The 12922-nt window shown below is 45.9% G+C and overlaps 1 protein-coding gene and 1 long non-coding RNA gene across 7 annotated transcripts in view; one reads left to right on the forward strand and one right to left on the reverse strand.

Moving 5' to 3' along the window:
• The window catches only part of DYNC1I2 (dynein cytoplasmic 1 intermediate chain 2), a 38493-nt gene extending 37253 nt beyond the window's left edge, over positions 1-1240 (reverse strand). The window contains exon 1 of one of the 5 annotated variants that reach the window (XM_081167289.1): positions 999-1240. In XM_081167289.1, the coding sequence (XP_081023415.1) occupies positions 999-1186 (188 nt within the window). In that variant the 5' untranslated portion in view covers positions 1187-1240. Of the gene's footprint in view, positions 1-915; positions 940-998 lie in introns of those variants that run through there. The other 4 variants (XM_081167291.1, XM_081167290.1, XM_081167292.1 and 1 more) reach the window with 4 other exon arrangements.
• A 15-nt stretch (positions 1241-1255) lies between these two features.
• Positions 1256-5567, forward strand: LOC308582194. Of its 2 annotated transcripts, none has more exons than XR_014005545.1 (2): positions 1256-1290; positions 5083-5567. It is a non-coding gene; the product is annotated as an uncharacterized lncRNA (long non-coding RNA). The 2 variants fall into 2 exon arrangements; XR_014005546.1 differs by having other exon boundaries at positions 1256-1286.
• The last annotated feature ends 7355 nt before the right edge of the window (positions 5568-12922 follow it).

Below are 12922 nucleotides of genomic sequence, written 5' to 3' on the forward strand. Positions count from 1 at the left end.
TTCTCGCAGCGAGGGAACTGCCAGAAGGCCCTCAGCGCTGGACCTCAGTGTCTGGGCAGAATGATGGGGGTGGAGACACTACTTCAAGTATACTGGACCGAATAAAAAAATTCCTTCCAGTAGCACCTTAAAGACCAGCTAAGTCAGTTCTTGGTATGAGCTTTCGTGTGCATGCACACTTCTTCAGATACACTGAAACAGAAGTGGTGAGGTTGATGGACTTCCATTTCATGCGGCTCAATGTGGTGCCTTCCATGGTTCCAGTTGCAGATAGGTAGCCGTGTTGGTCTGCCATAGTCAAAATAAAAAAATTCCTTCCAGTAGCACCTTAAAGACCAACTAAGTTAGTTCTTGGTATGAGCTTTGGTGTGCATGCACACTTCTTCAGATACACTGAGACAGAAGTTGCCAGATCCTTCTATATAGTGAGAAGGTGGGGAGGGGTATTACTCAGAAGGGTGGTGGGAATGGGAGATTGGCAGATAGCTGAGATGAGCCTGTTGACGACTCTTAACGACTGCAATAGGTCTTACATCTATATCTATACTGGACCGAGGCCGTTTAGGGCTTTAAAGCTCAGCACCAACACTTTGAATTGTGCTCGGAAACGTCCTGGGAGCCAGTGTAGGTCTTTCAAGACGGTATGACATTTCCCCCCCCCCCCCATAATCACGGTAAGACACTTTCTCTGCTGCCAACACGGGAAGCAAAAGCGCCCGGAGATACAAGCGAAGCAAACCGAAGGCCAAGCAAGCAAGCGCCGCTCTGAGAGGAAAGCGGCGGCGACAACGCGCGGGCGGGGCAGGGGGAGAGGCGCGCCTCCGGGGCGTCGCCCCCCCCCGCGGCTCCACCCCTCCTCCTCCTCTCCGCGCGCGCCCCCCCCTCCCCTCGCGCCCTCAACGGTCACAGGCTGACCGTTACTCCTGAGGCCACACCGCTCCGAAGCCGCCCAGGGTCTTTCTCTCTCCCCCCCCCTGGAGGAAGCGGGTGGGGCTCACCCCGCCGGCGGTCTCGAAGGCCGCGCTGACCTGTCACCGGGGGCTTTTCCTCCGCTCAAATTGCCGCCGCCGGCTTTGCTCCGAGATGCTCCTTCACAAAAGGGCGGCGGGGAAGGGGCGAGACGGCAGCGGCTCCCAATAAGGAGGTTGAGACCCAAAGCAAAGCCCCGCCGGAGACAGCTCAGCATCACCTGACGAGACGCGCATGCGCCGAAATGAGGCGAGGAGACTGGACAGAGCAGCAGCCGCCGTCCCTTGCGCATGCGCGCGGCGAGAAACGCGGGTGACGTACGTACGTAAACCTTCAAACGGGCGGAAGGGCGGTTTGTCTGGGGGCCCGAGACTAAGTTGCTCCACTGTGGGGTGTTTTTGTTTTTAATGGAGCGAAGGAATCAGTCAGCCACTTGCTGACATCTCTCAAATATAGCGTTGGTTATGGGGAGGGTAAGGACTACAAATCCCAGCATGCCATGCGGCCAAGCCTCGTTACCGCCCGCTTGCCTGCTCTCAAAAGCTTTCAGCCTCTTGTAAAAGGCGGAAGAGCGGTGCATTCTGGGAACTGCCATGAGTTGTCCCGGGGCGAAATGGGAATTGCAGTCCGCTTTCCGCGCTTGGGTTGCACGAAGGAAGCCGAAAGTGAACCCGTTGCTTGCTCTCCATCTGGTCCGCCGGCTGAAAGTGCGGCGCATCCTTACATTGTGCAGCGCTTGCCAAATGCAATTTACTCAGCGGGTGTTGGTCCTGATAGGGGTTTCTGCTGTTTTTTTCATAGCACAGGTTGCCCGAAATCTAATCCGGACGACGTGACCCACCCACTCGGAAGTAAATCGCGCTGAATTCAAGCTGTGTGACTCCCAAGTAACGGGCAACAAAAGAACACAGTAGTTCTGCTGGGCGTGGTCGGTTGCGTTTGCTTTTGGCCCCGAGATCTGATCATAGCTGTCAACTTTTCCCCTTTTCTTGCGAGGAATCCTATTCGGAATAAGGGAATTTCCCTTTAAAAAAGGGAAACGTTGACAGCTATGGATCTGATGCGTGTGCGCCAATTAATGTTGCAGTAGCATGTGCTGTCTCCTCGCCCGACACCCATTCTAAGAAAACAAAACAACAAACAAAAACCACCAGCAGGGTGAGGCGCTGCTGTTCATTTCTGGGAGCCCCTTCTCCATAAGGACAGAAACAGCACTTTGACATTGTCTGCTGTCTCTGCCTTTGGCTGGACGTTTTACAGAAGGTACAAAGGCACTGCCATAACTGCCCATGCTGCAAACTCTTCAGTCTTCGGACCCATTTCCTCCTCTGGACACAAGACGTTTGCACTTCTTTGAAGCTGAACGTAGAGCTGGTCTTTCTTCACTCTTGATATAGGGAACTTGTGGCCCCTCAGAAATTGTTCAGACGCCCAACATCTGCAGTCATCATGGCCAGTGGTCAGGGAATGATGGGAGTCCGTGTCTAGCAACACCTAGAGGGCCAAATATTGTCCAACCCCAATCCCCTTTTCCAATATACTTAGTATAAATTATTAGGAACTTGAGCAGGCCAGTTGCCCTTTCCCCCGCAATTGCTCCAGTTTCCTTTTTTTCTTTTAGCTTCATTACATTGATTGCAGCTTTGTCTTAGGAAAATAATCAAACTTTTGAATTTTTCTCTTATCTCTCATCAGATGAGAGTTTGAACAGTGCATCTGTGTAAACAATAGAGGCTGTTATGTAGTTAGTTATTTTGTACAATTTATAGAATATCTCAGACCTTAAAGAGGCTGCTCCTTCTCATATTGCCAGTATTTATCAGGGAAACATGAGTGAATGGCTAACTATCATTTGTAATGTTCGGAGACAACTCACATTGCTTAAAAGCAGGTTGACAGCAGGATATATGAAGGCATTTTCAGGGCCATTTTATATTTCTGCTGGTTGGAGTTGTGCAACCTGACACCATAATCTCCGTGTCAGTTGTATAGATATCCTCAACTACTGTCACTCTTTCTGACAGCTTTCATAGCTTTACTGACAATGCTCATCCAAGGAATACAATCAATGCCAGATCTGCAAATTTTGCCATAGGGGGCAAAAGTATGCACCATCACCCTGTTTTGTGATGCTCACTGCCCTCAGGAAGAAAAACTGTCTGCATTTCTGTCTATTGCTCCATAAATCTGTAGATACAGATTTGTTTTAAGACCATTAAAAACAAGCTGCTGCAGAACTGAAAGAGCAGCAAGACTCCTGGATTCATTTTCTTTTTACTACCGTGTTTGAGGGTTTTTTAAACAATCGAGCAGTGTATAATTTTTATGAAATAAATAATTAACCTCCATATACTGAGGGACTAGAAACTTAGTAAATGAATATATCTACTAGTTGGGGTAAATATGTGCATATACAGTATATTCCAACTAGAAGAACTAAGGTTAACAGCAGCAGCCAAAAGCCCTGGAATGGGGCATTCCAAGGAAGGTGTTGGGCAAGTCCAGGATCTGCTGAATCCTGAACTAGTCCCACTGCCAGGGGCAAAACTAGGCTATATTTCATCTGGGTCAAAGACCTAGTTTGGCACACACCCAATGCACATTTGCGTACACACATAGGCTGCAAGTCTCAATGGCGCCCTTCTGGAGGCTTCACTTGGGGCAAAAGACCATGTCTAGCTCTGCCCCCCCCCCCAGTAGCTACGACTCTACTCCCTGCCATCACATGACAGGATCAGGCCTGATCTGTTGTCAGGGACTGAGCAGAAGAGGAATGGTGGAGACTACCTCCCCAGACTGACCCTTCCAGAGAAGAAGGAGACAGTTCAGAATTACAGCAGGGGTTTGAGGGAGACCACAGCTCAGAGGCAGATGAGGGGAAAAGCTGGGAGATAATGGGAGAGGAAGAGGAGGAAAAAGAAGAAGAAGCACCAGGGGAGCGACAGCTGATGGACTTGGTGTCTTTAGAAAGCAATCCAGACTTCCCATTTCCCAGAACCTGGCGGGCATTGAAAGTAGGAGAGCAAAGAGCTCAAAGGCAGAGGGCAAATAGCAGCACCTGTAGCGATGACTCATGAAGAATTGGAAGAGACGGAGGGAGTGGAGATTCACTCAGGGCAACACCATTATTCTGAGAGGCTGCATTCCCCAGCCTCTCTGTGTGAATATTGAATAAAAGCAGATGATAAGAACTTTTCCTTGTCTTGTCCGTTCTTGACAGCTTGCTGTGGGGGTTGGTTCCTCCGCCGCCTGACATCTGGACCCAGGCACTGTGAGGCTAGTGCAATGATCTGCCTGCTCCAACCAGCCACCTTTCCTCCAGTCAGTGTGCACAACAGTGTTGTGGATGTGTTGGTGCCCCATTGCTCTGTTAAGTCTCACCCAGGTTAGGACTGGTAAAATGTGCTCTTGCACTCTTCTTAGGATCTGGGTTTGTTGTTTTTTTAAAAAAAGGACAGAAATACCTGCATGCATGCCCAGAACAGAAAAGGGCAGTGGGAGGTAGTAAGGAGAGTGACTGAGGGGAGAGACAAAAAAATCAACATCTGGATACACAGCATCAAGCTCTGCCCGGTGTTGTGGATGGGAAGTAGCAGAATAAGCAATGAATATCCATGACTGAGGAAACGCAGCAATGTTTGGAAGCGAGTGTGTCAAATGTGCACATAGAAAAAAACAGATTTGAACAACCTATTTGCAATATAAGGCCCCTGTCTGGAAGAAGTCCTCACACCTACTCACAGTTCTCTGAATAGTGCAGAACTGATGTTTTGCTCTCTTTGCAAAGCCAGTGAACAATCTACAGTAGGGACATTCTTCAGTTGTGTGTGTTTTCAAGCACTGGTACCTTCTGCATGTCTTCTGAGTTTACCACTGCGCATTGCTCCAGTTTCTGCTAGTCTGAGTACCAGTCATTGTATTTCAGGGATCCACCGACAAACATTAACTGATAGGCCAGTCTCCTCTTACAAGGTAAAACTCTTACTTTCCTATTATTATTGTTGTTATTATTGTTATTATTGTTCTAGTCTCTCCTTTTCCTTTTATATTTGTTACACCGTTAATACGCTTCCCCTATTATTCCCTTTGCTTGATACAAATTTCCTTCTTTAGTGTCAAAATAAGGTGACGGTGAATCGCGAGTCCCTCCTGAGATGAGTACTCCTGCAATCTAGCAACCTTTGCCACGAAAAACATACACTCGTGAATGGGCAAGCACTTAAGAGCGATTCACCGCCGAACATTATAGAAAATAGACCTACACGGGTTCAAAGAATACAAGAGCAAGTTCCCCTTTCCTCGGTTTTGGTCCAGCAAGTACGGCGCTCTAATTTTATTCCTATTATGTGGTTAAGAGGCGAGAAAATGAAAGCTTCCTAAAAGGTCCCCAAACCTCTGCTGTTGCAGTGGTTTCTAAAAGCAAGAATGGAAACACCAAAAAGATCGGCAGAAAAGGAACCATTTAAAGAAACATTGTAGGCTGCTGTATATTCTGCCCTTATTCTCTGCCCTTCCCATTAGTTTGCATTTGACAGGGAGAAAGGCAAGGGAACATGTCTGATCGTTCAAAATATAATACAGCCCTGTTTCTAAAGGAAGTGTTGTATTGCTGCTGCTTCATCCACAGTGCATGGGTTGCTGTTCATTTTCAATGAAGAAAATCAAGATCTTTGCAACGGATGAGCTTGTTTAGTTCAGAATTTACAGTTTCTCCTTTCACGAACCGAAAATCAGTTTGAGACCTTGTTTCAAGCTCTTGTCTAATAATTCTTAGAGTACTGGGAATCTGGACTGGAATGGAAAATTAAGGAGAGAGGTTCTCCCCCAGTCTATTAAGGTGAATGGTTTTAAACCTAGAGATTTCGAGACATTATATTTCCCCATTGTCATATTGGTCTTTCCTTCCCAACCTCAAGGGGATAAAGTAAGCAACAGAAGGCGCAAAGCTGCTGTGTTTTCCAGCATGCAACATACATTTTGCTGGTACGTATGCTCAGAACGGTTAGCATTCTCTTCTTGCTGGCAAATTTTTATCCAGTAAATGCTCCTAACCATAGGTGCCATCTCCACAGGTCACAGTAACTCTTAGTGTTCAATTTCCTGTGGAGTCAATCGGTCCTGTCTGTCAGTCTGCCTTAATACGTGCAGCCTTTATGCTTAGAAGAAGAGCAGTTTGTATTGGTTTTTGCAGGAAAATAACTTCGGCTCAAGTGCTGGCATAAAAGCACAGGTGGCAACAGAGGCAAAGGTCCGTTTCGCACAAGGCTTTTGGTTACAGGAAACAGCACCTCTACATGCACAACAGATGTGGTTCATCTAGGTTCATACAGCACAGGAAAAATGTCCTCCAATAATTGGTTGGCGCCTGTCTGTCTTGAGAGACAATGGAGTTCACCTTCAGGGGTGAAGTCAAACTGATGTGTTAGCAGCACCAAAGTGACTCCCTGGGGTGCAAGACTGGGCAGTGGGTATGGAGGTCCTGGGCTGCCCATACAAAAAGACCCCCCCTCTCAGCCTTGCTGATGTGGTCCAAAGGAAAGGACAGCAATACGTTTGGCACCAGCTTGGCTGCAGGAGTTGCCGGAAGGAGGTGTGCAAGGCGCCATCCAACCATCTTAGGGACTCCACTCTGGGTTTGTCTAGCTTTTTCTTCTCCCAAATATATCCTTCCCAAGTTGACAAGCCCCATCTGCCCCTCACTTCCCTCTACAGCATGTGTAGAAACTGCCTTCTTGATCGTTGGACCCACCACTGGTTTTGTCCGCTCAAACTGCCAGAGCCCGTCACCTATATTGCTGTGACTCTCACTTTGCAGTCTGCCAATCTAAATTGCGTATACAAGAAATGATGTGCGGTACAATCCTAAATATGTCTACTCAGAAGCAGGCTCTGTTGAGTTCAATGGGATTTGCTTCCATGACGCTGCCATGTGAATATCCATTATTTCTTCTAGCTTTCAAAGATTCAAACAAAGTAAACTGCCACAGGTACACACACATTTGTTACTGAGCTGAGAATGGACTAGTCTAATGTCGTTTACATAGATCTGCCCTGCTATGGAATCTGATGCTTAAAGCGGCCACATGGGATGACTGGTCCTTCCTCTACATAAGAATTTCTTCCTATATACATAAAAATGTAGGGCTGTCACCACACAACCACCACTGGATAATTGGTAGTGCCATGTCGCGATTGTGATGGCCTGGGACTTGGGCTTGGACGCAGAACCAGAGGAGTCTCAGTCTGCACAGGATCCTTTGCCTCAGGTGGCATCTGAACCTAGTCTGGGGCCTGATTCTGAAGAGCCCCAGTCTGCACAGGTTCCCCTGCAACAAGCACCAGCTGAGCCAAGTCAGGGGCCTGAGTCTGCCCTGGCTCCAGATGCAGGGATTATCTTGTTGCCTTCAGCTGGGCAATAACTTACAGCTGCTCCACTACCAGTTGGGTCAGGAGAGGCTGAGGCGGCCTCTGGGTCTAGTAACCCACCGACATCTCCCGAGCTGCAGAGACTAAGGTCTGAGAGAAGGAGAGACCTGAGTACTCGCAGGAGGAGTGCTCGCCTTCGGGGAGACAGGGAGATGAGTCACCGGGGGATCAGGACCGGCCTTTACCCCGACAAAGATAAAAGGCTGTTGGACCTGCCCCAGGTTGCGGGAGCAACATTGCTGTGTGCCAGAACCTGCCTGAGACCCTGTGCCTGACCTTGCCTGGTGTCCTGCCTTGTGTCCTGCCTTGGCCCTGTTGGACTGACTCCTCGCAGAACCCTTGGATTCGGGACCGGATCTGGACCGCGTTGTTCGGGTTACCCCCCGAGCCCGGCACAGCAATACTGGATTTGCATGAAGTTAGAATGATGTGATCCACCCATGGGATGCAACTGCTATTTGCTCCCCAGTCTCTGACATGGCAGGGCAGGGCCATACAGAAGGCTGTGTAGTGGACAACCATTCATTTTCCTTCTGTCAAGACAACGCAGCGTGATGAAAATCCTATCTTTTCCAGATACTAAGTGATCGTAAATTCTTTGATTGTGAAAATACAGGCTGTTCTTGTAGCATAGAATCTTTGGCCAGAAGGCATCTGTCAGTCTTTCAAGTGACCCTCTCTTTTTCGTCACTGCTAAGCGACATCGCAAAACAAAACCTCCTTTGATTAAAAATGCTCAAATTGTGCACGTTTCACAAAATGGGCATTTATGAAGCGTTTGAAGGGACCTTTCATTCAAACCCGTAAAATCTGTTAAAGCAAATTTCATATATTTCCATTAAGGAGACAAATGACTTCTCGTAGGCAAGGATCAAATGCATCAGAGAGCCAGTATGTTGTTTTAATAACGGGAGGTGGGCTGCGGAGGGTGGGAGAAATGATGGAACACTTCCAGTTCAAAGAATTCAGTGCTTTTCATTTATGCTGGAAATAATGTGAATGATGTAACCTTCACCTCCCAGTTGCAAAGTTATCAGGCAAGGCAGACATCACTAGATACATCACATTTCTGACGTGAAAATGACTAGAAGGCTATTTCCTTCTATTTCTTTCCTCCTGAAAATTGTTCAAGATCTTATTGTAATATATTGGGGCGGGGAGCCTGCATAATGTTGCAGGCGACAAAGAACTCGGCTAGAACCTCTCTGAGAGATTATTGCTATTCTGTCTTTGTGCTGATTGAAATCCAGGATGTTTATATCCAAGCCATTACGAGACACTGTCAAATACCTTTCTGCCCCACTGGAAATGTAATCTTTCTATTGAACATTTTACCCTGGTGAATTTCGTCTGCAATAGGAATGGGCAGTTTTGCATTTGAATCAAATAAGGTCACTGCTTTGCATAAATTGATGTGGAATATACTCTGCTTGCCTTTAGATGAAATTGATCCGTTGTTGGGTTGAATAGAATACATGGCAGTAAATATTTGGACATAATTAGGTTCCTTTTAAGTCTTGGTGAATGCAGAGTAACAGTGAGATGCCCAGCGTCTCTAGGTTGGTTTAGGTATAAAACCCAGATAGTTTCAGAATAATAATGCTTTCAGAAATGGTCCTGTTATCACTTCATATTAAATCCACATTGTTGAATATACAGTTACAATGTTGTAATCTTTTGTATCTGAAATAAAATCAAGAGTTTTTGCCAGTGGGTACTTCCAAACAACAATGAAAAGCCTTTTTTTCTGCTGACACTATAATAGTGCTAACTCTATTCAGCAGTGATTGTGCATGTATTTAGTTTCCATTCAAAGGAAAAGGAAATTCTCTGGAAGAGATGAGAATCTTTCTCTAACCCCCACAGCACACACCTATCGCCTACCATGGTTTTTAAAAAACACTGCTGTAATTCACGGTTTCTTCCTGCATGGCACCTCAGCAACTGTTTTATGGCTCTAGTTGAAAGAGGGAGGGAAAGAAATCCCACTTTCTGCTGCCTATGCACTACTCAGGGTGGTTTACAGCAATTTAAAAATTACGGTGTTGTAAAATACAATGAAACTACAGTGGTACCTCAGGTTAAGTACTTAATTCGTTACGGAGGTCCGTTCTTAACCTGAAACTATTCTTAACCTGAAGCACCACTTTAGCTAATGGGGCCTCCTGCTGCTGCCGCGCCGCCGGAGCACGATTTCTGTTCTCATCCTGAAGCAAAGTTCTTAACCTGAAGCAGAATTTCTGGGTTAGCGGAGTCTGTAACCTGAAGCATATGTAACCTGAGGTACCACTGTATATTTGAATACAGTGGGTGGGATTCAGCTAACTAGTCCCGCTAGTGGAAGACCACGCAAGGAATTCTGCTAGTGCAACAGGGCTTTCCCCCTCTCTCCCCCTCACCCATGTACCCATATGCCCCCCCCCCAATTGGCTCTGCTGTGTGTGTCGGAATAATCCCCAGAACAACCCACAGGGAGAGGGGGGTTCCATTTGGCAAGCTGAAAAGCTTGCACTGATGGAACAAATGCCATACTGCTTCACTGGATTCCTCCCAGTAAAACCACAATGCAAATATGTTAAAAATAAAACAAAGTCCACGACATCATTTGAGCAGCAAATATGTCCTTGTTTTGCATATTGTAAGAGAGGATACTTCAATGAACCCAAACTTTCCTTTGGTCTTTCAACCCCCGCAGTGGCGTAGCGTGGGTTGTCAGCACCCGGGGCAAGGCAAGTAATTTGCGCCCCCTAACCCGTGGATTTGCGCCCCCTAACCCTAACCCCCAGATGTTGCGCCCAGTGCGGCCGGCCCCCCCTGCACCCCCCACGCTACGCCACTGAACCCCCGTCTTCTTCCTGATAGAAGAGTGAGGTTTTATTTTAAGTATGTGCGGATAGGACTGCTATCTTCATATAGTAAATATATGTAGGGAAGTGATATTTTGACTATATAGCTGCAGTCAAATCAGCTAATGCACAAGAGCATTCAGCAAGATTAAATAAAAATCGCAAACAGCGTATGGAAAGGTATCCAAGTGAGTAAACATCAAACAAGATATTCTTCTTCTTTGTGAGGAATCCGTTCCAGCAAAAAATTGAACCAGGGCCCTTGGCATCTCAAATCAGTAGGGCTCCCTGTTGAGCTAAAAGAAAATTGGTGGCTCTGGCAGTAGCAGGAATACTTGACACTTTGGCAAGCATGTTTATAATCTCTGATATAGTTCTTTCATCAAAGGCCTCGCTTCAATCCACTGTTCACTGGGTTTTTCAGCTCACATGCCAGATCCTGTGAGCTCCTGCTACTGAGTTTGTTTTTTATTAAGCTGGTGCCAAATTTTCATTCTCAAAACTTTCTGAGTGGAGAGTTTTGGTGGGTATGAAGCTTTTAACGAATAACCTCTAAAGAGGTCTTCCCCCACACCCCTGCAGTTTGAAGTAGTTCCCAACTCTTGCTTCTCCATCTATTATTCCTTTTGAAATATACTCGGAGTCGAGAGTGGATTTCATGCTCTTTATTCAGCTCATAGTGTTGAGGAGGAATGGAAGTTCCCTCAGAATGTCTGCCTTATACACATTATTTACACAATGGGCCCCACATGATTGGCTAATTCCGGGGTTCTCTTGTAGGCCAATCAGGTTGCGGATTCCCTTCCACCTGGAGCTGGATTGGGTGGCTCCTGTGGACCAATAAAACTGCTGCATTCTGGATCCTTTTGTTCTAGGACCAATCAGACTGCAGCATTCTGAATCCTATTGTTCTAGGACCAATCAGACTGCTGCCTTTTGGATCCTATTCAACTCAGTACATAACACTTTTGCTGCCATTTTTCTCGCCTGGCCTTTCTGATTTGCGTATTCCTAGCAAATCCACCATTGCACGCGGAACGCAAGGATGTCACAATACTGCATAACCAATCACAATCGGTTATGCTGTCAAGGGAGGGAAATGAAACCACATTGCTCTTAGGGAAATGGAGGGGATACATTCCTGTTTCAAGGCAGTCACAACAACACTCCTTGTTCTCTTGTACTGAAATGAGTCTGCTTGACCATCTCGCTGTCCAACTCAGGCTCCTCGATTGGTGGGGCAGACATGCTATCCTGAAGTGGGGCGAGAGAGGCCTCATTTGATGTTCCCACCTTAGCTGGGACATCTGGAAGTAGCTGGGAAGAAGGGTTGCCATACATCCAGAATTTCCCAGACATAGCCAGAATACTGCAGTTGGAAGCAATGTCCAGGCGGAAATTGCTAAAAATGTCTGGGAAAATCCGGACGTATTCAGTGTCGCTTTTGGTGATTGTCCTTAAAAGTAGCTCCAAAATGTTAATTTTGAAGGAAGTCTTTTAATCCCATTGGCCTGAGATTATTTGGGGCTTTATATACTAATAGTTCCAAGTTCAATCCCAGAATGTTCAGATTACCACTGGGTTTTGGATGTTTGCATTGTTTCCACCCCAGCCAATTTCCCTCACGACACAGTCCAGCTGCATGGTACCATCATTCTCTGCGATGAAAGCTCCTCCTGTTGTAATTTTGGCTGCTTTTATTGTGTGGCTGCTTTTAGAAATCTACTTGTGGAGCTTTCTTTATACAGGACAGCCTCTTAACTTGTGTCCGGCACCTTTTCCATCTTCCTCTCCTGGCATATCCTGCCAAGATTTCCCCAGGTCGTCGTCTTCTTCTTTGTCTTCTTCTCTCATATTCTTAAATTCAGTGGGGCTTATTTCATAGTAAGTACACCAGGCTTGGTTAAATGTAGCTTGCTGATAATTTAAATGTAAGCCATCACCAATATTTCATTTTCAATCCAAACTGATTTGCTTAAATAAGCAGTCACGGCCCAAACATTTGCTTCTCATCAAGTGAGGCTGATCTGTTGTAATCTAATTACTGTGTCAGAAAACTGACAAGCAATTTAACCAACAATGAAAATACACTGTAAATAACACACATATGGAATGCATCCAGGATGTTTGATATCAGATCAGTAATTCATACTACATAAACCGCACCTTAACAAATAATATTTGAAAATGAATGGTTTCAACGTGGTAATAGTAACAGCCTGATGGCAAGGACCTGTTCCGCTGGCATGTATGTGCCAGGACAGATTGTGTTGGCCATTGCAAATTGAAAATGTAGTCACTATTTCACTAGTTTTACAAAAAATGGACTCTCCAAATAAAGCCAATATATAAATATTCCTGCACAATTATTTAGGTTTAGGGTTACATATTAGACCTTTCTATGCATTACTTGCATGTAGGGAGTAAATATGTAGGATGAGGACTGAATTTTGGTTCAGTCCCCAATGTCATGTATTTTTCTCTCGCCATTTGCATATTGCACTTGGTTGCATGAGAAGAAAGGTACCTTCCAGCTTAATCAGATACCCCAGTCATACACACTTTATTGGGGTTGCCATACTTTGAAAAGTTGTGTTAAGGTATTGTGTTGTTGTTGTTGTTTTTAAAACGTTGTTGAGCCTTTTTTTATGGCAAATTCGCCAAGAAAAAGAAAACGTTTT

The sequence above is a fragment of the Podarcis bocagei genome (assembly GCF_964188305.1).
Source record: "Podarcis bocagei genome assembly, chromosome: 1".
Lineage (NCBI taxonomy): Eukaryota > Metazoa > Chordata > Lepidosauria > Squamata > Lacertidae > Podarcis > Podarcis bocagei.